Consider the following 26,255-nt stretch of genomic DNA (forward strand, 5'->3'; position numbering starts at 1 on the left):
CAAACAGCATGGAATTTCTGAGTATGGAAATTGACTTGTGAATCAGGATTTTAACCTGTCTTGTTTGATTTCACTGTGCAGATGCAGTGAACCTCACTAGTGGCTTTCATGTTGACTCTTCAGAGGAATAAATGTAATAGTAGTGCAGGTGTCTAATTGGACTTCACCTTTACACGGCCTTCACTGCTTCTTTTCACTTAATCTTTTGGATCTGCTGGTCCTGATTTGCTCATTGTATGGTTCTGGGGGCGTGCAGTCTGTTGTGTGAAGATGTACATACTTGTCTATGTTAACAGTGAAGTGTTACGTGATTTAATAACTTCTAATCAAAAAGCAGTGCACATCTGAATAGAAAAGCAGTATTTTACAGATGAGCATCACAGGTTTTATAACTAGCTGTAGGCACACAATTAGGTATTTACAGTGTTGTGCAAATTTCTACAAAACAAGTCATCGTTGCTATTTTAAAGCCATGGGTTTATTCTTTCAGCTTTATTTACTCTTTTTTTTTTTTTTTTTTTTTAAATAGTGGAGATGGGAAACTTCCTGTATGTGTTGCAACAGGAGACCCTATCCTGGAGTATCGATTCTGGATGTGCAGTGTATGTAAGCACTGCATGAAAGCCAAAGAAGCAAGCAATTATAACTTCTGTCCTCTGTGCCACAGTACAGCATAGCACGGGATAAAGGACTGTTCATCCTAAACGTCTTCTAAAAATACTCTCTACAGTATTACCAATGTACTATATTTTAAAATAGAACTCAGGTACTGTAACAAATAGTGCCACTATTAGAGAAACATTTAAAAAAACCAACAAAACAGAACCCTCAGAAAACCCACATGAGAAACCTTTACTGGTTCCATTTATGTGAAGAAATGACTGTGTTAGACTCCCATTTTTTTGTTAATTTTTTTACAAAAATTTAAGGTAAAAGCATTCTTCTCTAATTGTAAATTGAGCCTAGCTTCAAAACCATGTGAATTCAATGTAGGTTCATCTTAATGCATTTTACTCTGAGGAAGCTCTATTTTTAGTTTTTGTAATTCCATAGGAAATTATTTTCTCAAAATTCACAACTTCCCAAGTTGAAATAACACCACAGCAGTTGTGGTTATATTATTGTATACATTTTTCTACTACTGTTTTACTACAGCGATGGTACCAGTTTAGGCAGTTTTCTTTTGCCAAGTGTATTTAAACCCACTATGGCAATAAAGGGCTTGCAAACATTTAGCCATTAATCTGCATCTGGGTTCTTGAGCTTTGCTGAGGTCTTCAACCAGTTAAGGAAACCTCTGTGAACCTTCAAACTGGAATCTGGTCATGAGCTATTTTATTAAAGTAGCTTGAAGAGAGCGGCTGACATCTGCTGAACAGATTTCAGGAGCTGAACTGTCACCCTTGTTATACGCGGAGGCTTCAGGAACGCTGTTGTACCCAGCTGTTGTGTTTTATTGCTGGATTTGAGCCTCAGCTCTGGAAGCGCTGCAGGTCCCTGCTCCACGGCGCGAGCTCTCCCCAGCCGCAGCCGGGACAACCTTGACGTTCACGTTGTGCGTCAGAGGAGCGCGCAAGGCTCTCCTGCCCTGTCTTTCACGGCAAGTAACGCCCCTCTCCTGTACTTAGGCCGGGTAAGAATAAAACACATTTTGTATAGAAAAATAGTAAATATTAGTATTTTTTTTTCTATCCTGGTGTTTGAGTTTCTTTTTCTTTCGTAGAAATGTCTATTAGCGGGCTGTGCCAGTTGCGTCATTCAGTGTTCCGCCAGCAGGACCCGCGGGGGGCCGGGCACCAGGGCCCTTTCTCCGTCCCCTTCGCGGCTCTCTCAGGCGCTCGCATTCCGTTCCGGCTGTGCCCGTGACGTAACGACGCGGCGGTTCGGCGTGACGTCACTCCAGCGCCTCCCGGAGGCGCCGCTATGGAGCGGGAGGTGGCGGAGCTGCTGGCGGCGGCGCAGGCGCAGTTGGCGGCGCGGCGGCTGTCGGCGGCGGAGGAACTCTACAGCCGCTTCATCGCCCGGTGCGCGGGGCCCGGGTCCGCCCCCGCAGGGTACGTGCCGGGGGGGGTGGCGGTGGATGGGAAGCGCGGGGCGGGCCCGCCCGAACGGCCACTCTCCCTCTGTCCCACCCCGCAGCGTCGGCCGCGACCTCGCAACGGCTCTCAACAACCGGGGCCAGATCAAGTACCTTCGGGTGGAATTCGCCGCCGCCATGGAGGACTACACGGCCGCCATCGAGTGCCAGCCCGGCTTCGAGGTGCCCTACTACAACCGGGGCCTGGTGCTCTACCGGCTGGGTACGGTACGGGCCGCGCCGCCCCCGCCGCGCAGTCGGTCACGCCAGCGCCAACTGGCCCGGGGCCGTTCCCCCGGGTGACCCGGGGCAGGGCGGGGCGACCCGGGCCTGCGGCCTGCGAGCCAAGCGGCGGTCCTTGACCCTCCGCGCTGCCCCGGCACGGCCTGCTCACGGCTTCCCGCCCGGGGCAGGCGGGGAGCGCTCTTCTGCCCAAGGTTCGCCCGAAGCTGCGGAGTAGTTCCTCCCGTTTTACAGGGGAAGGGACCTGCCCGGCACCGGCAGGGGAAAGACATCACACCAGAAATAAGTGGTGTGGAGGGACATGTTCTTCTCCAGTAGTCACAGGACGTTGCAGCTACGAGTCTGCCCTGTGTATGCACTGAGAGATCCCTGTTTGCAGACGTGCTGCTGTGCCATTGGAAATGATGCTATTCAGGGAAGAATAGGGGGGAAGACGCAGTTTCAGTTTTGGAAAGACTTACATTGGGGTAAAACTAGCCAATTCCAAACATCGCCATTAAACCTAAACTAAAGCATCTCTTAAGCAGGTGCAGCCGTAGTGAGCACAGCCTTCACAGTTTGCAGTGGGCTGTCAGTCACCTGTCTCTGGGGAATACGCTGCCTAAGTTTTGAGTATGCTGTAAGAAGATGACACCCCTGCTCCTTTTGTTGGAGCTTGGTTGTTGCAAATTCAAGACCCAGAAGTTGAGGGACTAGAGAGAGTAGGAGGAGAATGGAGCCAGACCAAGGGCATCAGCTGGGAAGCGATATGCCTGTGTTCCACATTTATGGCAGCCTGGCTATTGGTGTGAGCCTTTTGGCTCCTTTCTTTGCATAGGCAGGCGGAATTGAGCCTTAAGTCCATTTTAGGTTCAAAAATAGCCACTCGGGTTCTTGCTCTGAAGACCTTTGACTCCCACTTGGGCCTCTGGAGAATCCAAATGTAGTGGGTCCAGTAAGTACAGCTGCTACTTTTTGTTACTGAAAGCATTAGGAGTCATTATTGAGTTGTGGTTTGCAAGTTTGAGTGGTTACTGAAGGATAATTCTTCCTCTTTTTTTTTTTTTTTTTTTTTTTTTTTTTTTTTTTTTTTTTGGACAGGATGCTTTGATGAGGCCATGAAAGATTTCAGGAAAGTATTAGAGTTAAACCCCCAGTTTGAAGATGCTGCGTTGAGTCTAAAACAGGCTATTCTTGATAAAGAAGAAAAACAAAAGCGGGGTTATTGAAAATGCAGCTAGTGCTGTGAAAATGTTTTGCTAAATACGTGTTTTTTGGCATTGATAGATGGAACTCAGGATCATTTACATCTGTTACGCCCTACTGAAGAAACCTCATTCTTGGGTTAATAAGTTAAAATGGGTTATGATTGAAGAATAAACTATTTTTGGATATTGTTAGTGTTGAGGAAAAGCATTATTTTAGATCTATGTTGGATACTTGTACAGATTTTGTACAGAAGTACTTCATATAGGCGTTGGAAGCTCAGTAACAGCTAATGAAGTCTGTGGTTCTCTTACTAAAACTGTGTTTCTGTACTGTTTCACAGATTGTTTTAAATTAAATAGTCTTTCCTGGGGAAGAAAAATCAAACTATATAAAACATTTAAATACTTAAAATTGGAGTTTGTGAGAAGTACAGTGATTTAATAGTACTTGTCCACATTGAAATATAAATTTGATTTGAGCTAAAAGTGCAGTTGTTAATTCATTATAAAGTGTTGTCCTTGAGATACTTTGGTACCTGATTTTCTTTTCACTTCACACTGTTTCTGTATTAAGAAATACTTCACAGAAACAGTGAGATCTTTTTAGGTAACACCATCTGTACCTTGCATGAGGAATGTGGTGTAAGAATTCAGTCCTTTGTACATTTGTTCACTCCTAGAGCTAGGTTTGTATGACCTAAGCAGGTAGGATCCGAGCATACCTGTTTTTTGTAATCCCATTGTAAAAGTACTGGACAGATTAATAATTGAAAGAATAAAAATGAACATGTACTTTTTATCTCATGATTGTCTGTAGAGAGCTTGTGGTAGTGAATGTAGTTGGGCTATTCACAGTGGGAAGTAGGCTTTCTCCTTTTTATTGGAAAGGTTGATTGCTTGAAAAATACAATGTGAAATCTGTCAGATTGAACTGGCTGTGAATACCCAGGCAGCTTCATTTCTCACATGGTAAGAGGGACCATTGCCGAAACCTAGAAATCATCGATAAGAAACATCCTTGCATGTTCATAGCAATACAAGTTCTAATAAAAGAAATACTCTTTGATTGCCCACATGAGCATTAGGATTTTTTTTTTTTTTTTAAATAAATTATACTTAATGACAGTTCTGCTTCTTGTGGTGAGTTTCTCCATGGATGATCCTGGAGCCTGGACAAGTGCAGGGCTCACTGAAGATGGTGGAACCCTTTGAGGTAAGTCATGGGAACGGACTTGAGCCTCTGAACATTTCCCCAGCAGCCTTGCTGACATCAGTTTGAGCTTTGGGGTGAAACTGCAGCTGCTGCAATGAGCAAATTTGGAGCATGGGGCTGAGAAAATGCTGCATTTGCCTCTTTTGTTACATGACACTTGACAGCAGCAATTTTTAAGTTATGGAAATGTGATGCATGATAGCAGAATGTAACCATTGCCAGTTTGGAAAGCAGATTGTGGTGTCATAACGATGACCATATTTTTGAAAAGTTTAATTGTGGATTTCTCTGGGTATATTAAGCACATGCTTTGCTTCCATGTTTATATCTTAGTGCTCTGTCTCCAAAACAGCGATAATTTAAGGACTTGGCATGTTTCATGCCACCTTGGTCTCAAAAATGGAGAAATCTCACCAACTCTTGGTTGACGGTGAGAAGGAGAGCTACCACTCAGCCTGTTCCTGACTTGCCATGCCAAGAAAATTAAAAAGACAGTCTGAACAGTTGAATATGACCTATGAAGTTTTACTTTGAGAGATTACAGATGTGGTTCTGCACAGACCACTGTTTAAATGAGAGGAGAGAGAGAAAAATCAAAAGATTAACAGCAAATAAGTATTTTAGAAAACAAAGATGCCTGTAATAATATCCTTCCTACTTCCCAACTTGTGGTGGTTTGTGAATGTTGCTCAATTAATGCATTCATTGTTGGCACAGAAATATTTCACTGGACTGGGAGCAACTTTATTGCAGATTCCCCACAGTATTTCCTTCTCTCTCCTGTAAAAAGATGAACTGTCATTGTGCATTTCAGCATAATTTGGAATTGTTTCAAGGTAATTTTGGCCAGTAAGGTTCCCATACAACTTTTCCCCTTTCACGTGCATGTGTGAGTCACTTAGTCCTCTGGCTTTACATCACAAGACTAATTGGGGTTTTCGGTCTGAAATTCCTAAGTAGTATTGTGTGGTGTTCTTTCACTCAGGCCTGTTGAAAGGGTATAAACCACTGTTACCGATATAAAAATGACTTGAAGAGGATGCGTTTAGAAACCCCTTGTTCTGCAAGGTAGGTTTCCCGTTTGTAATCCTTTAAGAATTAAAAGTCTAATGGGGAGTAGTAAAATTCATTTAATGTAGTGTTTCCACATGAAATTCAGACAAACAGCTTGTAAAAGGCGCAGGGGTTGTGTGCTTTGGATGCTTCACAGTGCGGAGACGCTGTGGTTTTACACCTTCACCGAGCTTTAGGGGTTGTCTCTGCTGGAGAATTACAAACCTCTTTGGAGCGTCTGGGTCAATCTTGTCTGCCCCCTCCATCGCCCTTGTGAAACGTTTGCTGGTCAGAGTCATGGTGCTGTACCAGCCAGTCCCACAGGTGGTTGCTGCTAATGGACGTTGACTGTCTACTCTGGCCAGAAATGTTTCAGACATGAATAATTCACAGCCGCTTTTCCAAGGTTTCCTACCTATAAACCTACTCTCCACAGCCCTTGACTCTTTCCGTCACATAGCCTTCACTGGCAGCCCCTCCGTTTAGTTTGTTCCCCATAGCTGGGATTAATTTGGCAACTAGTAACAGTGTTCTCACCTGGTGATTTACCTCCAGACTTACAGAAAATACCCAATTTCCTCAGTACATTACAGGATTTTGGGGTTTTTTTCTCTTCATTATCTGGAAGAACAGTCTCCCAAGATCTTGCTCAGAGAACAAGGCAAAGAATAACATCATCACCCTGTGCTTTTCCCTAAACAACATCACCCTGTGCTTTTCCCTAGTACCTGTTTGTCCTACCGAAGCACGGGAGTTGTCACACCACTTGCAGTGTTGCAAGGCCTTTCCCTTGCTTTTGCAGAAAGTAGGAGAAGATGATAAAAGCCCAGGTTAGCCTGCCAAAAGCAGGGCACAGAGCGGTGTGAGGAGTGTTTCGTATGTGTTTAGGGTGAGGTGCAGCGTGGGGAACAAGGAGCCATTCCGATGGGAAAGCTGCAGCAAGTTGAGGGGAAAGGGCTGGGTCCTGAGGTGACCAGGATACGTTTCTCTTCCACGTGCTTTCCTTCCGAGTGGACAACAGAGGTAAGTCAGCATTAAAAACCTGAAAATCTTTGGCTGTTAACAACTGAGGACTGCACTGTGTGTTGTCCCATTTAGTAGGTAACCTTAGTAAAAAAGTAAGTTGGTGGTGAAAGATGCGCTATTCAAATGTTGTGAGGAATGAACGCCTTTGTATCAACCAAGCTCAGCTATGCAGGGTGTGCTCTCCCGGACTGTCAGAAAGGGAAGGGTTCAGAAAGAGGCAAAACCAATGTTCAATACTGAAAATTGCTAGTAGAAAATATTCTTTTATGTTAGCAGATTATTGTTGCTCTGCCTAATCCTTTTAATAGAGGCAGAGGCTGGACCAGCAGAACAGATTCAGCCTCAGCCTGCAGATTTCATGCACGATGGAAAGGCAGGTTGCTTTTCAGGAAAATGTTTGCTGTGAGGTCCGGTCAAGGTAGAGGCCCACCTGGCAGCGTGCTGCCGTCATTTGGGTTGAACTCCAGTCTGTTTCTGAAGATTCACTGTTTCTAATACTTTCCTTGTAGATCCCTTCAGTCCATGAGCAGGGGTCGGATGCAGTCCACAGCATCGCTTCCTACAGTCCGTGGTTTTTCATCATTCATGTTTTTGTGTTGTGCAATAAGCATGTGAAACGCACCTGAAGAACATCATCTCCCAGCGAGGAACAGCTAGTCCAACCCTGCCATAGACATCGCAACATTAGGTTTCAAGTCAGGTTCCCCCTGCTCCTATGAAAAAGGCTAATCCAAGGTTCAGTGCTTTCCAGGCTTGTATGGGGAATGTGTCTCTCACACCTTCCTAATTCCTTTTCTCTACATTGGCTGGACATTGAAGGGTTCTTCAACTGTATTGGTATGACCAGAGTGCTTCCTGAGCGCCTAATCCAAGAAAGAGTTTAAGCCCGTAGGCCTGAAAACTGGAATCTAAGACATGAGTTAGCTGCTGAAGTTCTATCTGCAGCACCTGAGAGGAGGGAGTAATCTCAGGAGAACCTAGATGCAGAGCAATATGCCATGCAATAGCGTGACTGAATCATAGCTTGGGAAAGACTCTCTCACACTAAATAGTCAATGCCGAACCCTAACAGACTTTGTGTGATTGAGTGTAAAAACCCATCATCTACCATGAACAGCAACCAAGATAAGAGGAGGCAACCAAGGAAGTGGAATTTCTCTGGCTTGTCTGTGAGAATGTGGGAAACTGAAATGCCTGTGGAAATGGGAATGCAGTTATGTCTCATCTCCTCCCTTTCTCTCCCAACATACCGAGGAGAGAAAGGTCTCCACATCTGGTGGTGGGTGGATGGGTATGGAATGCTGCCGGACCCCTTCCTGGCTTCCCAGGGCAACAGGGAAAGATCTGGGATGTCCCACTTCCTGCAGAGGAGTTTACCTCATCTTCTGCAAGACTGCAAAGTGAGCGAGCCTTAGTGACGCAACACCAGACCTGAGGCTCATCTGCGTGGAACTAGACAGTGTCCCATGAGCACTGGGAAAAGAAGAGCTAGCATTTAGTCATCGTGATTTAACCTTCATCCCAGTTTACAAATTTCAAAAGGACTGCTTTTTAGATTAACAGAAAGTTAACCTAAACTGATGAGTTTGTTACTTGTCAACATTAAAAACAGGGAATGTGCTCTTGGAAAGTGTGTGGGAGCAGTAAGCGCTCTTGACCCTGCAGTGTTAGCTCCGGACAGTAGAGTGCACTGCTCATACAGCAGAGAGAGAGAGGAAGGCACCTCCCAGGCTGCTGCTGGGGGGTCTTGGGACCCCAGTACCCCCCAATTCCTTTTTACTAAACTTAGTCCTTTGGTAGATACTGCTTTAAGACTACATTTATTCAGCAAACATCACTGGGAAGATTGCAGCTTTTGGGAAGCGTGCCATGTGTACGTACTAATCAGCGTGTGTAACCGAGCCAGCCTGTGAAGATCCAGGCTGTACGAGCTGTGCAAACCCACTGGAGGCTGCACACGTGTGCGTTATCAGCCTGCAATTGCCCCCTTCCCATTGCTGTTGAACACCTACCCGTGCTGCAGGCGCACCTTCCGTTACGGTGTAGGCGTATCCTGAGATTACAGGTGATCGTGTGTCTGGTTTGTCCTTGATCTCTAGAAAATAGCCCTTCTAACTTTTATTCTCTTTAAAAAATGTTTTCTGTGGGCACAGAAAACAAAATATGAAGTCAGTTGTTCTTTTTACTCATGTTAGAGCATCCGTCTTCTCCCATTTTGTAGAGTTAGCCTTTTCCATACTTGGGCAGGTGAGAGGAAAGTGAGGAACTAAGAGGTTTCCAAGAAGCTCATGTCATTTCAATGTTATAGTCAAAAATCTGCATCAATGGGAAAAAAAGTATGTAGTTGTGTTGCATGTGGAAGAGGCCCTAAGTAGAAGATTGCTTGGCTCTTTGAAGCCACTGTTGGTATCCCAGATGGTTGCTGTTGCACGTTAGCAAGGAGATATTCTGCACTTATATTACTTTTTATGTATTTTTATTTGACTTTTCAGATTCGCACTTTACATTCACATGGGAGGATTGGCAGTCACTTTATGAAATATTACAAGAAGCAGCCATAATCAGGGCTGGAATAATTTTAGTGATCTGCAAGTCCATATTTCAACAGCTGGAAGAAACAAGAAGTGTTATTTTGCAGCCTTGGGTTATTTTCTGTTAAGTTTTCTTTTGAAGCCACTTCAGAGAGGTAACAGGTTACAACATTTACTAATCCTGTTAGCAGACCCCAGTGCTTTGCAGTCCTGAGTCCCACAGTCTGGTCTTTTCACTTCACGCAAGATGGTTGTGGTAGTCACTGAAAGAGGTAGCTCCTGTGTCTAGTTGCACCATTTAGGAAGCAGCCAGCACAGCAGAGCCTTCAGGTGCTGTTGGAGACACACACACAGTGAAGTGAGGAGTGAGACTGGAACACGCAGCTAAATAGCTCTGGTTCTCCAAAGGCAGATGAAGCTATAGGATAAACCCTAACAGTCTAGGGGATTTGAACTCTTCAAAAGAATTTGGAATATGGCGGTGATTTGTGCCTTAGTGTTTGTTTTTTAAAATTTTGGATCCATTTTCTTTCAGCTGCATGGTGATGGCTGCTGGGGGCAGTCTAGTTGAAAACCTGTTGAAATAACATCTGGTTCCAAAACTGCCTGCTAAAGCCCAACTCCAACATGTACTACTCCACTGCTGGCATCTTCTCCAGAGCCGTGCCACCTGTGTTTGGCTTGGCAGGCAGCTCTCCTTCTTCCCTGTCTTACAGACTTGAGCTTAGACCAGAAGACTGCAAACCCTGCCTGTTCCCTAGTTCTTGTCCCAGAACTTACTGTTCTAAGCTCTTGAAGGACAGGCACATTGTTTGTGCCACAAAGCATGTTCACCTCTCTAGGTGGGTACACAGGGCCTGGTATTCTTACCAAATTCACTTTACATGCATCATCTTAGATCTGGATCGACAATCCTGACTGGTCCAGCGAGTGTGTAGCCCTGGAGACTGGCTGAGCGGTGACCTGGAAAGGCTGAGAATGATAAACAGTGTATTTGTGTAATTTTTCGAGAATACATATGTGCTGCACATTAGGTGCTAACGTATTGAAGTATGAGCTAAAGGTAATGTTATACAGCCCATGTTCAAGGCATTTCAGATGCCAAAACCAGAGGTCCTACATCACTTAAAAACATCAGGTCAGAGGTGCTTTGCAATGGCTCTTTTTCTCCTGAACACGTACCCTTCCTCTCCCTGTTTGAGCTGCGCTGTCCTCTGCAGGGGCTGCCAGGTAGTACGTTGGTAGGAGAGCAGGCTGCCACCAAACAGTGCACGTACACCTAAAAAGAAAAAGTACCATTTGGTCCATATCAAATCCCTCTTTGCAGATCATTGTTCTGTCTTTTGTCTGCCTTCTGCAGAAGTTACGGCTGATTAGACTTGGGCTTGTCTGAACACTTGCATTCAGCACCTTCTAGCTGAACCTGCCTTGCATTTCAAATTTGGTGTCAAAGAAGCCCTCGGGCAGTTTGGTAACTGAGAGGCTGAGAGAGGAGAAGTTAAAACCTCACAAGCTGCACTGAGGCTATGTATCAAAGCTAGACAGAAACTCAATCTAGTGCTAGATGCAGCTGTGCACTTAGGAAGCAGAACAAGCCAGAATTGCATCATGTTCATTTCTAGCAAGTTCATGACTTGAACTGCTCATGAAAGGCCAAGTCAAAAAATAATGTGGTTACTTAAGCTGCGGAGGTAGGGGTACTGCCATGGCTCATATCAGTACACGTGCCTGAGTCCACTCAACTGGGTGCAGTAGGAGCAAAGCACTCTCAGATGACTGTCCTGGGTTGTCTTTGCTCTTTTTAGAGTTGTTAGAGGAGGACAGAACCCAAAAAGTGCAAGGCCAAACCCACATGCCTCTACTCCCCTGCCGGTTGAGCATCTGAGGAGGTGGTTGACATGTACAGATGGGGGTCAACAGAGCTGAACTTCATGTGGATGTTATGGCATGTAAGTTCACTTTTCTGTTCTAGCTCTTTTGAGCTGAAGTGCTATGAATCTGACCCTATAAAAGTCAGAAACACCATATAAAAATCATATTTACATACCAAACTCTTTTGGTTACTTGAGTCAGTCCAATCTCGAAACGGTGTTGCACAGCAAATTTGAGAAGAGAACTAAATTAAAGCTGTGCACCAGTCAGGCTATTTGGGTTAAATGCTGGCTAGGTCTTAAATCTGCGAGGTGTTTAAATTGGCTATTTTTTAAGTAGTCTTAAGAAGTTCAGGGTGAGCCTTTGACTTACTCTCACCTGTTCCAGTCGCTGTGTCAGGGTCCTTACTGCTAGCCTTTTAAAATGAGAAGGGTGTCTCACCCTGGGGCTAACAGCTACTGGACAGAACTCAGCAACATACTCACTGCCGTTAATCTTGTGCCTATTTGAGAGAACAGATCAACAGATGTAGAAGAAATCAGGGTTTCTCCAATGAATGCATTGGTCATTCGATAACTACTTGCCCATCCACAGTGATGTTCCATCTCGGGGTGCTGTTGAAGTCTGGAGACCCGGTCACCCAGCAGTTTTCCAGGTATAATTCAGCATGGGGGCTCTTGTCTTTCAGCTCCACCTCAAGAAACACAGGCTCCATGGGTCGCTTGAGTATTGCCATGTTGGGCTCGTAGAATTCCACAAAAGATTCATCTCAAGAAAATGCAGGGGATTTTGTTGTTGTTTAATTTTATTTAAATTAAAACATGTTTGAAAACGTTCTGATTTTCTTAGGAGGAGACTTACCTTTGGACACCCTTGAAACTACATTCAGGGCTTGTCTTATCCTTCTGTATACTGCAGAAAAGGAAGTGTTAGTGAGATTCTTTAGTAGGAAGCAGGACATGTCTTAACAAGGGAGCTTACAACTGAAAGTCACAGAAGTTTAATAATGGAGGAAGAGAATTGCCTACCTGCAATATTTGATCTTGGTACCATTGTTCCTGAGCCGAAGGGAGGTGATGTGGATGGATTGCTAGCGAAGGCACCAAGCACTAGGGTCTCTTTTGCTCGATAGTAGCACAAGACTGTTAGTCTGTAGTAGGAGAAAGGGTAAGGTTTGTGTTCGCTTTTACTTTCCAGCAGCTGTTCCAACGTGAGCGATGTCAGTGAGCAGTAACTCCTACCTGTAGTCTGGATCTCTTGTGATTGTCGCTATGCTCTGTCCCGGAAGAGTCTCTTTCTCATAAGAGATTTCATTTTCATAAATAATGTGATCACCTTCAAACTGTGCATATGGGAAGCTCATTAAAAATTGAATCTTCGCAGGAGCTGGGGCAGGGGAACAAAAGAGAAAATGCAGGAGAGACAGAGACTTCCAGCAGATGTATCTTCTTCAACCATGGGCTTACCTTTACTGAAGTGCCACAGGTAGTGACATGGAACTTGAAGAAAGCATGTCCTTCATTATACTCTCTAGGCTTGCAAGATCTATCCCTTAGTTTGGTTTTACTCATATCAATGGCAGGAACTGTCTTCATTTGGGCAGATACCATTATAGTACCATCTGGATGGCATACTGAGAAAATCAGAGAGTTGGTTATAAACTCAAGGAAAGAATCACAGATCTTTTTATTGACTGATCACTTGTATAACTTACTTATAAATGCTGAAGAATTAAAACTGCAGCTAACGGAGAACATCTGTAAGGTCTCCATAGTTCTCACTTTCCTTAGGGTAACATCAAACCTTGCTTTAATTTTCTGAAAGGACACTTCCTGTGAAGGAGGTGATGGAAGAGGTCTCCTGTTAAGGTAGGTGATCCATATGTACAAAGTTCTGCTCTTTAGCTTGTGCCACTTGAATGCTAACAAGTCACAAGAGTGAAGTCAGTGTGAAGACTCAAGCCTGATGCAACGTGGGGGCAGAAGTTTTCTGGTATAAATTAATTGGTCACTGTCACAGAGATAAATTTTGGCTGATTATTGTAGAATAGTTTAGATGTTTATTACAGCATCAATTTTCCCCTGCCATGTCTTAACATTTCTACAAAATGCTCCTTTAAAAGAGCTTCTTTTATAAAAGCTATATTGAAATATTGTTTCTGGCTCAGTGCAGTTGGGACATTTTGCCTCATCTTACTAAAAATACTGAGGAGTCTGTTTTTGAAGACTTGGTGCATATCTTTCAGATACAGCTTAGCACTGCAGATTACATAACACATGGCATTACCAGAAGGGTCCATGTCCGATACCTCTTGTCCTACTTGCACTGGCTTAGAGTCCTTCCCTCTGGAGGTTTTCCAATACGGCACTACAAACTGTGACAGCAGGACTGTGGCTCTATGAGCAGAGAGTCCTACGTGCTTTAAAGAAGGCATTGCTATAGAGTTCGTGTACCTCATAGGTAACTCCCACAGCAAACAGAGGTATTTGCAAGATCAGGTGTGTAGAATTGGTAGCTGGAAGATACCCATTGGTAACCGCAACGTGCCGGTTCAGAAGCTTGTTACCAAGATACAGGTTCCAATACTGGTGCAAGCCAAAAGTAGGGATGGCTAGATACAGGTTTTCTTCGTCACAGGAGCCAACTGCTTCTGGTAGTTCTGTGGGAAGAAGGTGGGACAAAGAGTTAGCAATGAAGGAAGGTTTGAGCAATGATGTTTGGCCCAGGGAGGCATTTCTATCACGGGTAAATTTTGCGCTGGCACTGCAGCAGCACTGTTACATGCGTACTGGCATCGTCTGCAGGGGGCTGTGTTGTGGATGTAGCAGCTCACAATCGGCGGGATCGGGAATCCTTGTGTCTTAGCGGTGGCCTGCAAGCTTGCTTCCAGGACTACTCCCCGTTTCAGTAAGGCAAGCTGAGCTATGTATGTAAATGTATTTTTTTTTGGTCAGCCTTCTTTGGGTTGAACCCAGAGCTATTTCAAAGATAAAACAGGACAGTCAGGAGACTCTGTCACCTTTGTGGCATCCAAAATCTAAGACGCTTGAGAAAATACCAATGAGACCTCCTGACTGTTTCAAATTGCATTTGAGGACAAACTGAAACTCATAGCAATGTCTGAAAGTTTTGCCAGTAGATATATGTTCAAGTTATGAGGCATCTTGTTCTCTGAGTTTGCAAGCCAACTTCTTTTACACACTAGTTTTTATTGCTCTCAGTGTCTCGAGGGCAGACTGTCTTGCCAGTATGCAGAAGAGCTGCCATCAGAATAGCAGCAAGTTGGCTGTGTTACCAATAATGAGCTATTGAAGGGTGGGGTTTTCCCCAAAGCTCTCATCCTCAGCCTAAAACTGTTCTCACCGAATTCAATGAAAGTCTGATCCATGCTGTTGATGCAAACCAGTTAATATCAGGGGAAAGCTTACCGATATCAGCAATCACACACTCCACCTCTGCAGAATGATAATAGAGTGTCATCTCTGGACCCACGCTTATAGTGTAGTTAATGAGGAGGGTATATTTTGTTTCATTTCTATTCACATACTGGAAAAGAGAGAAACGTAAGGCTGCAGTAGCAATGGCTTCCAGCACAGACAGGAATGTATATCCTGAGCAGCACTAAATAATAATTCCAACACCCTCCTCTCCCCTGCAAATAGCACAGTCTCCAAAAACATTGCTTCAGTTGGCCTAAAACTATTCAGAAATTTGGATTGGATTCAACATCTCTTTCAGCCAAACATAAATGTGGAGAGTGTAGTGCCTGTTGAGAAAATGGAGGCAGAAGTGAACACAGTGGTGTTTCCTCTGTAGCCCACTGGTGAAAGAGCTTGTAGAGGGCAATCCAGGTCCAAATCCTTCTTCTTCTTTACTCAGAGTGTGGACTGAACCCAAGAGCATGAGTAATCGGTAAGACAGAAGGTGTGAGGAGATGCTATGAGAGATCCCTCTCAATGTCCTCATTTACTTCTCTAAAAGTGCCCCCAAAGCAAAACCTGCTGTTCAACCTGAAATAAATACTTCTGAAAATGTTTGGCTTGCTTTGATCCTTAATGCAATTTAACTGTGGTTTAACTGCAGCCTGAAAAATATTTGCACAAGTTCTGATGCTGTGCGTTCACAATGTTGTTCCTTGTAAGAGAAAATAGCATCGCAGTTCTGTGTGATTTGGTCAAAACAGTGGTAGAGGACTTGCAGTTATGCATCCTCCTGCTAAAATGAGAGGTTGAATTCCCTCTATGAGTTTATACTTTTTACAAATATTTAGATTAGAAATGGTGTGAAGCTTAACAAAATTACATTTAGAATACCCTGTGCCTGCCCGTACGTGTTTGCATGGCGAATGGCTCTGCATAAACAGTAGGTTCAGGAATTACTGGATGTTGGTAACTGGTGTTTGCAGGATTGTAATAATTGATTTATTTTTCCAAGGCACTCCTGTTTCAAGGGACAGCATTTAATAGAGATTTGACAAACCTCTTCCTGCTGGGTGTGCGCTTGGACATTAGCCATGCTGACAGACACTAAAGGAAGTCATATTTCATACCATCTAATCACACTTGATGCTGCATGTCTCCCAGAGATCTAGGGAGAGCAAGGTGGGGACATACAAGCCTCTAATCTTAATTCAGATGAGCTCAGACTCATTGACACCTTTATGATTGAGGAAGAACTGTTGGTTAATAAAAGCCAGACTATGTTCTGAAAAGGGACAACCCTACCTCCTCCACTCAACTGCTGAAGTGACCTGCTGTATCTTACCTCCTTTAGAACATATGGATCATCAAAAGAGACTTCCAGGATAAATCCTTTTGTTCTATTAGAAAAGGGAGTTTCATAAATCTTAAATCTATGGTGCTGTGCTTCTCTCAGGGTAAATGGCACATTTCCTATTGCGATTGCCACCAGAGAGACATCAGGAAGAAAGTGTCCAAATGCAACATTAAATAGCCTTTCCTCTGGCAGAGTATCTGTAGGGAGAGAACATCAAATTACTGCTGGTGTGGATCAAGTAACGAAGACAGTTGGGGTGGCCTCCCATTCAAGTTCCAGGAAACTTAGCCAACAGCCATCTCTTTAATGGCTCTGATTAATGAGTGTTTGTGTTCTAGTCAGATCTGAAATACTCTGAGTACATGAGAATTGCTTCAAGCTGCAGGAGATTAACAACAAATACGTACAACTTTATAGCAAGTGGGTTCAGTAACTTTCTAGAGGTGCACTATGATGTGCAATGACTTTCCTATAAAGCAATCTAGAATGTAGTTCAGCCACATAAAATGTGGAAAAGCTATCATAATGTATGCCAAGAGGCTCCTTTTTCTTTATCAGTTATCCAGACAGCTCCAAAGATGTTTAGTATCTTAATGCACTGGAAAAATATCATTAAAAACATATTACTGCACCACTGGTTGGCACAATGATTTCAGCATGCTCCCGAGATAAAAAATGCAGGTGGTTTTGGGGACAAAATGCCATCAATGAATGCTGTCCTAAGACAGTTCTCTCCAGTGTGATAACTGCAAAACACAACATCTTTATTCTAGGGTCCCAGGTGCTCACTGGAAAAATCTGTATGTTAGTGTAAGAGAAATGTTCACATTCTTATCAGCAACTGATAATTTTCATTTCATCCCATGATGACGGGTGATAAATGGTACATCCATTAAGGCTAACGGTTTGGGGTATTTTGTAATACCTTGCATCTTGACTTTGGCTAGCGAATTGGAAGTGGGAGTTGAGAACATTCTGCTGAATGTAGGTGTGTGGTAGAGGTCAAATGAAGCCATGTATAAAACAGCAAAAATGAGACACTGGTAAAAGTGAGGGGAATGACTTACTGTTGAAAACAGTTGGTACTTGTGGCATGAAAGGTGTGGTGATGGATTTGATGACAGTATACTTTGTGGTTTGCCAATCTGCATCTGTCCACGTGTGCTCCAAGAATAAGTCGATACTGTAAATGACTCCATATACACCACCAGATATGGAACTCTAGGAGGTAAAATGTGTGATTAAGTCTTAATTCTCAATAGAGGAATGGCTGAATATGGTCAAAATTTTTACACTAGAAAGAGAAAATGGTATTCTAGTATGGTTTGGGATGGATTTTTTCTAGTGGAGGTTGTTTGTTTGTTTGTTTGTCCCATTTGTCTGGTCCATATTTGGCCCAGATACTGCTGAGATTTTTAATAAGGAGGTATCAGGGTTGGGGGATGTCCTTATTAAGTTTAGTAAGTAACCATATTTGCATTTGTTTTTTTGCAATCCCTGGACTACCAGTCACGTTTCTCATTCTGTCCTGGTTGAATCTGAAAGTTTGTCAGTGCTTCCAAGAGTTCTTCAGACCAAGTCTGTCTGGTGTTACATACACACAGTGATGTAAGTGTCCACTGATACACCAAACAGCGAACTTCTGAACAGGATGAGTCAAAAAGTCACACCAATGTAATCTTCACAGGTGTAACTGGTAAAAAGCCTTGTGAGAATATTGCCAGCTCCTTTGTACTCAACATTTGCTTGGACACTGCCTCTATACCTGTAAATTATAGACTGACGGAGAGTATATTATGTCCAAATCAGGTGGCTACACCCAGACTACATGCTGGGAGCCTGTCTCATGCTAACTCATGCTGCCTGCATGAAGATGGTCTAGGAAACTGCTCATTGACCCACGTCAGAAGTGTACCAGAACCAGTTATGTAATGTAACAACATAGGTAATTGAACTTCTGTGCCCAGGAATCCCTTCAATCTTAACTTATTAGTATACTTTTTAGATTATTAAGAAAAGACAGTCTCTTGCTTCTCTTATGTTTTGTAATTAGAGTTACTTAGTTTCTGAGTAGGTGCTTTCAAAACAAGGAGAAGGAGCACCTAGGTCTTCAAATATTTCTTGTAGCTAAGAATTTTAAGCAGCAATCAATCACTATTTGGAATGATTTGTAATGGTCATGATTTAGAAACATCTTCCATGATGCAGGCCCTCAAATGTGTTAGTATGTGACAGGTTTGTACTAACCTTTAGCTTGCCTCCTTCTCCTCCAATAGGGATAGTTACTCCGATGTGTGTCTGGTTGTGCTCCAGTAAGTAGTTCTTCTCCTCTGGGTTTACTATGACTCGGCCATCGACTCCCATTAAAATGGTTTTAGACAGAAAGGTGGATTCTTGAACCACTAATGTGGGGATAACACTTGGCACAGTCCATGTTAGCGTAGTATCAGTGAAACTGATGCCATCTGTTGAGTTAGATAGACAGTCCCAGAAGGCCGGGCAATTGGAGTTACCAGTGAGTCTTCACTGTGTACCGGCTGTCTTTCCCTGACTCCTTTTCACCAGGGTACCTTTTCAGCTTTCACTAATGAAACACCTTGTAGGATATTAGCCAACTGATGGTTATTTTGTCACAGAAACCCTGGTGCTCAAAGTAAACTTGAATCACCAGTTTCAGATGAGTAATTAATTTATTCATAGGAACCAAGAGTCATGCTCCCAGTTATCTGCTCTGTTGTCCTTCTGGTCCCAGGAGTTGTGCCTTACTGGCAAAAGGAACGGGGCACAGAAACCTGTTTGGGCCTTCTCCTTGAACTATTGGCTTCAAGATCACGATAACTTAAACCATCCTTCTTCCTCATGGATTATTCAAATTAATACTGTTCTGTGAGAGACAGAAGGTGCACCCACCACTGCAAAAATCCAGGCTAGTTCTGTCTCTCCAGAGAAAAGGACTAGGTGAGTCCCAACGATGCAAAGCTGCATGCCCTGTATTGAGTTATATGGCAGTGGAGAGCCAGCGCTGAGGGGTTAGTCCGGGGGAGGCTCCCTGGCCCTTCTGCAGAAGTTTGACTTGTCTCCAGTCCCCTGCATATAACGTGAGGGTTTGAGAAACCAGAGACAAGGCATGACACTGCACAGGGAACACAAGTAATGTAGCATCACAGCAGGGAACGTGTTTGTCCGGGACTAAAGCCATGGACTCTTAGCTCATGTTGCTCAGAGAGCAGCTTGTAAACCTCTTCTCTTACAGAGTAGGTTACAGGGAAATGGGGAGACTGTGTTTTCTACTATCTCCTTAGGTGGTTATTTTTGGTGAACAAGGAAGAAATCCTTACCAACAGGACAGGAGACTGTCGTGTCAATCAGCAAAAGCAGCCACCGCTGCCTGTACATAGAAGTGGAAGTCACCATGTTCATATTTACGCCACTGACCTGTTGGGATGCAGGCAGAACAAGAAAACTGATGTCCTATTGAAGCAGTGGAAACAGCACAGTTTTGTGTCCGATTGAGAGCAACAACTCACCATGCTGACGTCAGACTCGTTGCTGTGATAGGGCGCGCGGAGGTACACTCGGGACAGTGTATTATTGAAGCTGTAGCCCAGTTTTGCTGCATCGCTTACCGTTATTGTCTTTCTCCCTGATGGAGAAACAAACATCAGTTGCCATAGTTGGTATGCAACATTTTGAGTCTGCAAGAGAGAGATGAGCTGCATGAGATCTAAGTCTACCAAAGTCTCTTAAAAAACTATGGTGCTGTAGCATCTATTTTCCTATTAGAAACTGGAGTCACTGGAGTGGCACTGGACACTGTTAGTCCACTCCAGGCAAGAAACATCCTTCATAAACATAAAGGTAAGGAATTCTATAGCTCTTTAAGGCATCTTTAGAGATCGTTTTATAGCATCCGTGGAAGGAACTTAGACTGGTGGCCTTGAACAAATCCCCTTGGACAAAATGCCTGTGCTGTTAATAAAATGATTGCTTTCATGTCTGTCAATTGCTGGAGCAGTTCAGAGGCCAAATGACAGATTACCTTTTATAATACATAGCCATGCCGTGTCAAACATAAGAAGAGAGGAAGGTCTGTACTGGGCTAGAACAAAGTCTCCTGAAATGATAACCATTTGGGGGGATAGTCAAAAGGAAAACGGGTATAAGGAGAAAGTAAGACATGAGAAAAATAGGGAAAACATACATATTTTCCCCTTATACTTTCCAGCCTCAAATAATTTTCATCTCAGGGACTCCTGAGTTATCTGTAGCTTCTTTGTATTTTGTATGTCTTATTGGATTTCTCTTCGGTCATTTTTTCCAGACTCTCCTTGAGATCAAGCAAGTTTTAGCAGCCACAACATCTTTTGGCAAGGAGTTTGACAGATTCACTACCCATTGTGTGAAGAACCACTTACCTTTGTTTGTCTTGAACTCAGTTTCCACTAATGTAACAAGCATATGGCTCTATTCTCCCATCTAAATGTCTTTTTGCAGTGTAGAGCTCTAAGAAAACTTGAGAGGTTTTTCAGTACTTGATGGCGTCTTTGCCATCTCCCTTTTTTTGATAGAGATGGACCTATGCCTGAAGAATGACTCATGAGACCAGCGAGAAGAGGCAGGCTAGGAACTGTTAGGAAAGACTCCCCTCCGTACCTCTGGCAGAGCTGACATCCACGCTACGGTGTAGTCATTCGAAACTGCGGGGACATCGGTCTTCACTGACACCTGGGGAGACAGAGGAGATTCTTTGGGAACAAACAAATCTTCAGCATTATTACAGGCGTGGGGAGTGGAGAGAGGGCTTTCAGATTTCTTCCCCTGTGTCTGTCGGGATTTAGCAATTTACATTTGCTGGAGGTAATTGAAGTGTTTCCAGAGAGGTTCTTGATGGTGGTAATTGTGGCCTTAAAATGAAAGTTAGAACCATGGCATTTACGGTGGTGTGTGTACAGCAGAGGGAACACTTTGTGTATAACGAGGTAAATCAAAAATCCTGTTCTGTATCTGGTAAGCTGTAAACTAGGTCCCACTCTGGAGACTTTCAGGGTCATCTGGGTCTCTCCACTGGAGGTATAGGGAAGCTATAGAGGCTTTAGCTTTCATTTGCGTTGTTTATTTTTGTTTCCTATTGGCTTTAACAGGACTGGTCCCCTCTTCCCATGCAGGCTGAAGACCTGAAAATGCAGGATGCCTAATACCTAGTGTAGGTGCTATGGTGTAAATCTTCCCAGCATGTGCTGCAGAGTGAGGCGAGTTCTGGACACTGAGTTGGGAGTCAGTGTTTGCCTCAGACATCTGTACTGTGGTTTAAGTATGTTGCAACACCCAGACTTGACTGCACAGCCTCAGGTCCTAACACGAGACACGTTTCTGCATTCTGCCTATAGTAGTTGCGTACAAAAGGCAGTGAAATTTGTTTTGTTCAGTGCCCTGTTTCTACATTGGTGTGCAGATGCTGGTAGCAGGCTGGACAGCCAAATTGTACCACCCAGCAAGAGACATCACAATGATGTCCTCTGAGTTGTGTGACGCAGCAGGGGTGCAGCTCTGCAAAACCTAGGTTTTATTATTTCAAATATAAGGATGACATTCTCACAGATGATGCAGCCCTTTATAACATAAAGGGACTCTCATGAGCTAAACAGGTTGGCCTGCCTGGCTGCTGATTTCCTTTCAGTGGCTTGATTTACATCATCTGTACAGTTAACTGAATTTCACTGCATGCAAAATACCTATGACATGTAAATGTGTTACTAATAAGCATCTGCAGTTACACCCTCTGCTGAATATCACCAGGTCGTTATTACGCTTGGTACATAGTATAAAATCAACTTCTGACAGGAATTTGTGGAGGTGGTTGTGCCTGGCGGGGAGCTTGGATGTTGGTTCGCCTTCAGTGGGAAAGCTTTTACCTCCATGTAGTTTTCTTCACACACAATTTCTCTTGAAGCCCAGGAAGAGTAGGAGCAGTACATAGGGTAGGTATAGGTCACAGCTGCCCTCATGCTTGAAAATGAGGAGACCTTGATGTTCACAATCAGTGAGAACAGCTCATCTGCCTGGGAAGAAAAGCAGGTAATTCAGCAGATAGTGTGGAAGGTCCCAGGAGCAGCTACATGGGACCATCCAGCCCAGTCTCCTGTTTCTGAGAGTGTTTTATAATGAAGAGAACAGGCTGAGAGCTGTAGTGACAGTTCCTCCGCCACACCACCCTCTCTCAAGTGGTTTTGTGTGCAGGAGCTTTCTGAGCCAGAGACGTTGCCTCAGTACTCACAGCCTTTGCCTCAGCTCACACCTCAGCACTATTCTTACCCCAGAATTAAGGAGCAGCTAGTCAGGGGAAGATCTGACCTACCTCACCATGCAGTTCACGTTCCTCCCATTCATGACTGCTATGTGCTTCCTCATGGAGAGAAGGTACTGGAGCTTTTAGTTTGACGTAGGCAGTTCAGATCTATCTTACAAATGCTGTTTAGTGTCTGCCTTGACTAGCTTCTCTAAGAGCTCCTTTTGGTCCTTCAGCTCTCCAGGAGCCACACAAAAAGCCATGGACTGTGCTTCTATCTGACATGGATGTGTATTTTTCTACAGAAAAAGGCAAAACCTTTCCAGAGAAATTTCCAGTCTGGAAATCCTGGTCGTTGCACAGCACACTGTACACCCCTCGTTCTTGTTAGTATAACCTCTGCCCATAAAGTTTTACCTTATTTTTTCTGTGGGGCTTCCAGGACCAGCCAGACTAAACATGGACAAGCAATGAAGTTTCTACTCTGATATGTTCTGTTTCTAGGTACATTTCATCTCAACTAACATTTAGGAATTAGAAATCCAGTGTACACTTTTACCCATATTTTAGGAAGGGGTGAATCACCTTCCGGAGATGCCTGTTTCTCTCCATTGACTATTGTGGAAGCGTAAACAGCTAGTTTAGACTAGACATTATCTTTTAGATGGCTAAAGTTACGTGAGACAAATCTGGGTCTAATAGATGTGTGTGATCTACGTTCCTAGGCATGTGTTAACAGGCACATTACCACACAAATTAAGCCAGGAAATGATCTGCCAGAATCACACTGCAAATGTTGCTTTTTCAAGCAGATGCCTACTTCTTTCCAGAGAGGCTTTCAAGAAACTCTCTGGCAAATCAGCAGCTACAAGGATATGCTTGAGAACTGGCAGCTAGTCAGCAGCATTAGGCTAAGTGTCATTTTGTGGAGAGAGGAAATCCCATGTCAGTCACAGTGAACAAACCTCATACTGGAGAGCCATTGCCTATTCATTTCTACATTCCATCAACACCAACTCCTTGAGTTCACTATTCCTTGAGTTCTCAAAACACGCCATTAGAATGCCATATGATATCTCAATCTTGTCTTTTTGGAGAGGATGTACTGTCTGAGTTGTTTTCAAGCCCATTTCTGGGTCTTACCTCGTTGGCCACGTGACAGCCAAGCACCGATGCACGGAAGACGGGGTTGCCCCACACGTCTTCTGACAGGATGTAGCCACAGCGTGATGCTAGTTTCTCATCCAGCAGAATGGGACCAGCATAAGGATCTACAGAAAAAGGATGGAAAGCTCAGGACAAGTCACTTGGCAGAATGGTCCTGAGGCCCCCTCATGCAACTGTCCTCTGGAAGGAGGTAGAGGTTCAGCTGGGTTGGGTGCTCTCCAGTGATGTGTTTTTCTGAAGAGCTAGCAAATCTGTTCTGGTATGTTCTAGAGGGCATGAGACAGTCTGGCATGTCTCAAGCTCACCCACATTATGTTCACTTTAATGCCCGTTCCTTTGTGTCCAGAAGCTTGTGCCACAGCCACCTTGAAGTACTATTATGGAGAGTTTCTCCCTCCCTGTTTTTTCTCACTAGAAAAGAGTTATGGGCTATTAAGCCCATCCATTTCTAAAAATCCTCAAGTCGTGATAATCTGTTGCTCGCTCTGCTCAAAGGATACAGTCACGGACCTATTTTGGATGGGCAGTTCTACAAAGTGGTCAGGTTTGCTGCTCGTCTCGGCTTGGCAAGGCGCTACGTGCTGTTAAACCTATGGGGGAGCCAAGTAACAGGCACGATGGGAGCTGGCTGCGCTCAGCTCTTGATTTTGTTAATTATCTGCCCTCTGATTAAGGAACTATTTTAGTCTTGGGTTAGACACAAGAATCTGTACAAATAGATAGGGTTTAACTAGCTGCCATTGTAATTTCTAGATTTGTCTGTCATCTTTGTATGTCGAACAGTACTAATAACTGCTGTTTCAGTAGATGTATTCTTGCAGCCAGGATAGACTAAGGAGATAATTGAGAAGAATTTTGGAAGAAGAGGGAATAGCTTTCATGAGACCAACTGATAGAGCTAGAAGAAACAAACAACCTTTTTGTGCCTGAAGGCTGGTCTGTTTTTTCCAGCAATATCAGTTGCTCTCATAAATGCTATCACTTCTCCCCACACCCTTGCTGTACTTGACTTTTTCAGTTCTGCCTCCAAATCAATTGAAAAAACCCAAACCCCAGAAAAAAAGCAGACTGATCTCAACAGAAAAAAATCTGGTTTGGGGTGAAATCACATACTTTGTTCAATCTGATGTGAACATTTTCTGGTTTTCATTTTGGTTAAGTAGATTTTTGTTTTCCTCAGGAAAATGGAAACCCTTTGTTCAATCTGAAATAGGGTATTTAAATGCCGTTGTGGTGTTAAATAAAAAGGAAATTAAAAAAAATGTTTTAATTGTTGCAGCACTCTCTCAGTACTTGTTTAGAGTGTGTTTTCTGGGTATTACCCAGCCTACACTGCTGCTGTCATTTGTGCTGTCCAGGACATATCCAAGCTGCAACGTCGCCTTTGTTTTCCTCACTAGACATGTGTAAGGGCTCAGCAGAGGAAAGAATGAAAGCCAAACGTCACTCCTTCCTCCTGAGACCACCCTTTCTCCTTTCCCCAGCATGTTAGATGTAAGGGGCAAAGGGGACTGTGGCTCTAGAGGGAAGCTTTACTCATCTGCAGGGATACTGGCCAAACTGAGGTGTGAGAGGCCAGGTCTAGGTGGCAAGGATGTTCTGCAAGTTCTTTGGGGTCAGTTACCAATTATCGTGTAGATGGCAGCAGCATCCAGATCACAAACACTGTGATCACTTAGGTGATTCCCCAGCCTTCATGGTACTCAGGGCAGCCACTTGTGACTCACCATTGATTTCCAGCTGGAAGAACTTTCCCTGGAGCAAGAGTTTATTCAGTTTCATCCAAAAAATCCTGGAGTGGCAACTGCTCTCTACAAAACCTGGTGGGAGCACATATAGAGCAGATGAGCCAGCGAGACTGGAGGGCAGAGAAGAGGCGCATCTTGTTACAAGCAAAATAACTGAGTTCTCATCCTTGCTTCTCCCTGCTATCCTTTTATCATGTTTTACCAACCTGGAGGAGCCATCTGCCTCCCTCGTCCCAGCCAGAACAGCAAGAAAAGCACCCACATCCTGCAGTATGAGTACATGAAGAAATGATGAGGTGAACAGAGGAAAAAAAAGATCAAGATGGAAAATGAACAAGCCAGCAACCGAAGTCTCATTACCTGCATAGCGAGTAACCCACAGCCTCCATCTGTCCCCAGAGACCTACGTGTGGGCAGCAAAGTCCTCCTCCCTTTGAAGTAAAGCTGACCCAGCTGTGGAGAGGGAACTTGGTCAGACCCTGGAGGAAAGGTATAGCTGATCTTTTACAACAGAGATTGTGCCGTCTTCTCCAAACCTTGTGTGTGAATCAGGAGAGGCTGGTGGCTTCTGTCGTGGAGTGATGCCTGGGTTGAATCCTGCAGTGTCCTCCAACGTTATCTGAGCTCCTGGCAGTGGCAGGCAGTCTGCCTCTTGCTGGGAGGGCAGAGCACCCTTCTGCCAGGTATTTACAAGGTCAGATGCTGCTGCTGAGCCTAATTTTAATGAGTACAGCAGAGGGTGCTCGGTGCTTTCCATCAGCCCCTGGGACGTAACCTCATTCCTTACAAACCTTAAAAGCATAGCTTTGGCTTCAGGTCTTAAGAGCACATGAAGTATTTCCCTGGAGGTATTTTAATTGGGTCTACACAGGAAATACATTTTTGTTTCTGTGAAATGTCCAGTGACCCAGCCATGCCAGAGATAAGAGCAGTTCTTTGGCAGCTACACGTTTTGCTTTTGTGGATCCAGTTAGGTCGCCCTTTGATTTGTTTGATTATCAGAGAGTGTTTTGGTGAAAACATCTTGTTTTAAGAAGTGTTCTGATCTCTCGATCAGTCAGACCATGTGCAGGTCT

At 44.0% G+C, this 26,255-nt stretch overlaps 3 protein-coding genes across 7 annotated transcripts in view; 2 read left to right on the forward strand and 1 right to left on the reverse strand.

Annotated features, from left to right (window-relative positions):
* The window catches only part of WDR35 (WD repeat domain 35), a 47,481-nt gene extending 45,790 nt beyond the window's left edge, over nucleotides 1-1,691 (forward strand). For both annotated transcript variants that reach the window (XM_075750549.1, XM_075750550.1), the window contains one exon: nucleotides 530-1,691. In XM_075750549.1, the coding sequence (XP_075606664.1) occupies nucleotides 530-677 (148 nt within the window). In that variant the 3' untranslated portion in view covers nucleotides 678-1,691. The remainder of the gene's footprint in view (nucleotides 1-529) is intronic.
* A 109-nt stretch (nucleotides 1,692-1,800) lies between these two features.
* Nucleotides 1,801-4,632, forward strand: TTC32 (tetratricopeptide repeat domain 32). 2 transcript variants are annotated; one of them, XM_075750555.1, is made up of 3 exons: nucleotides 1,820-2,054; nucleotides 2,140-2,300; nucleotides 3,401-4,604. In XM_075750555.1, the coding sequence occupies exons 1-3, from the start codon at nucleotides 1,924-1,926 to the stop codon at nucleotides 3,526-3,528; spliced, it is 420 nt and encodes a 139-aa protein (XP_075606670.1). In that variant the 5' UTR covers nucleotides 1,820-1,923; the 3' UTR covers nucleotides 3,529-4,604. The 2 variants fall into 2 exon arrangements, with proteins under 2 accessions (XP_075606669.1, XP_075606670.1); XM_075750554.1 differs by having other exon boundaries at nucleotides 1,801-2,260; nucleotides 3,401-4,632.
* Nucleotides 4,633-9,834: 5,202 nt separating this feature from the next.
* Nucleotides 9,835-25,977, reverse strand: LOC104639217 (uncharacterized). Of its 3 annotated transcripts, XM_075750552.1 has the most exons (24): nucleotides 25,716-25,977; nucleotides 25,540-25,632; nucleotides 25,386-25,444; nucleotides 25,159-25,251; nucleotides 23,408-23,535; nucleotides 21,891-22,037; nucleotides 20,632-20,703; nucleotides 19,506-19,673; nucleotides 19,317-19,413; nucleotides 18,226-18,443; nucleotides 17,046-17,199; nucleotides 15,967-16,175; nucleotides 14,631-14,748; nucleotides 13,656-13,861; nucleotides 12,917-13,034; nucleotides 12,669-12,835; nucleotides 12,444-12,544; nucleotides 12,231-12,352; nucleotides 12,064-12,114; nucleotides 11,780-11,970; nucleotides 11,575-11,697; nucleotides 10,513-10,609; nucleotides 10,201-10,302; nucleotides 9,835-9,905 (listed from the first exon to the last, which is right to left on the reverse strand). In XM_075750552.1, exons 1-23 carry the CDS (start codon nucleotides 25,934-25,936, stop codon nucleotides 10,220-10,222), a joined length of 3,036 nt encoding a protein of 1,011 aa, XP_075606667.1. In that variant the 5' UTR covers nucleotides 25,937-25,977; the 3' UTR covers nucleotides 9,835-9,905; nucleotides 10,201-10,219. The 3 variants fall into 3 exon arrangements, with proteins under 3 accessions (XP_075606667.1, XP_075606668.1, XP_075606666.1); XM_075750553.1 differs by lacking the exon at nucleotides 10,201-10,302 and having other exon boundaries at nucleotides 9,843-9,905; XM_075750551.1 differs by lacking the exon at nucleotides 9,835-9,905 and having other exon boundaries at nucleotides 10,195-10,609.
* Between the last annotated feature and the right edge of the window lie 278 nt (nucleotides 25,978-26,255).

Source organism: Balearica regulorum, chromosome 3, assembly GCF_011004875.1.
Source record: "Balearica regulorum gibbericeps isolate bBalReg1 chromosome 3, bBalReg1.pri, whole genome shotgun sequence".
Classification (NCBI taxonomy): Eukaryota; Metazoa; Chordata; class Aves; order Gruiformes; family Gruidae; genus Balearica; species Balearica regulorum.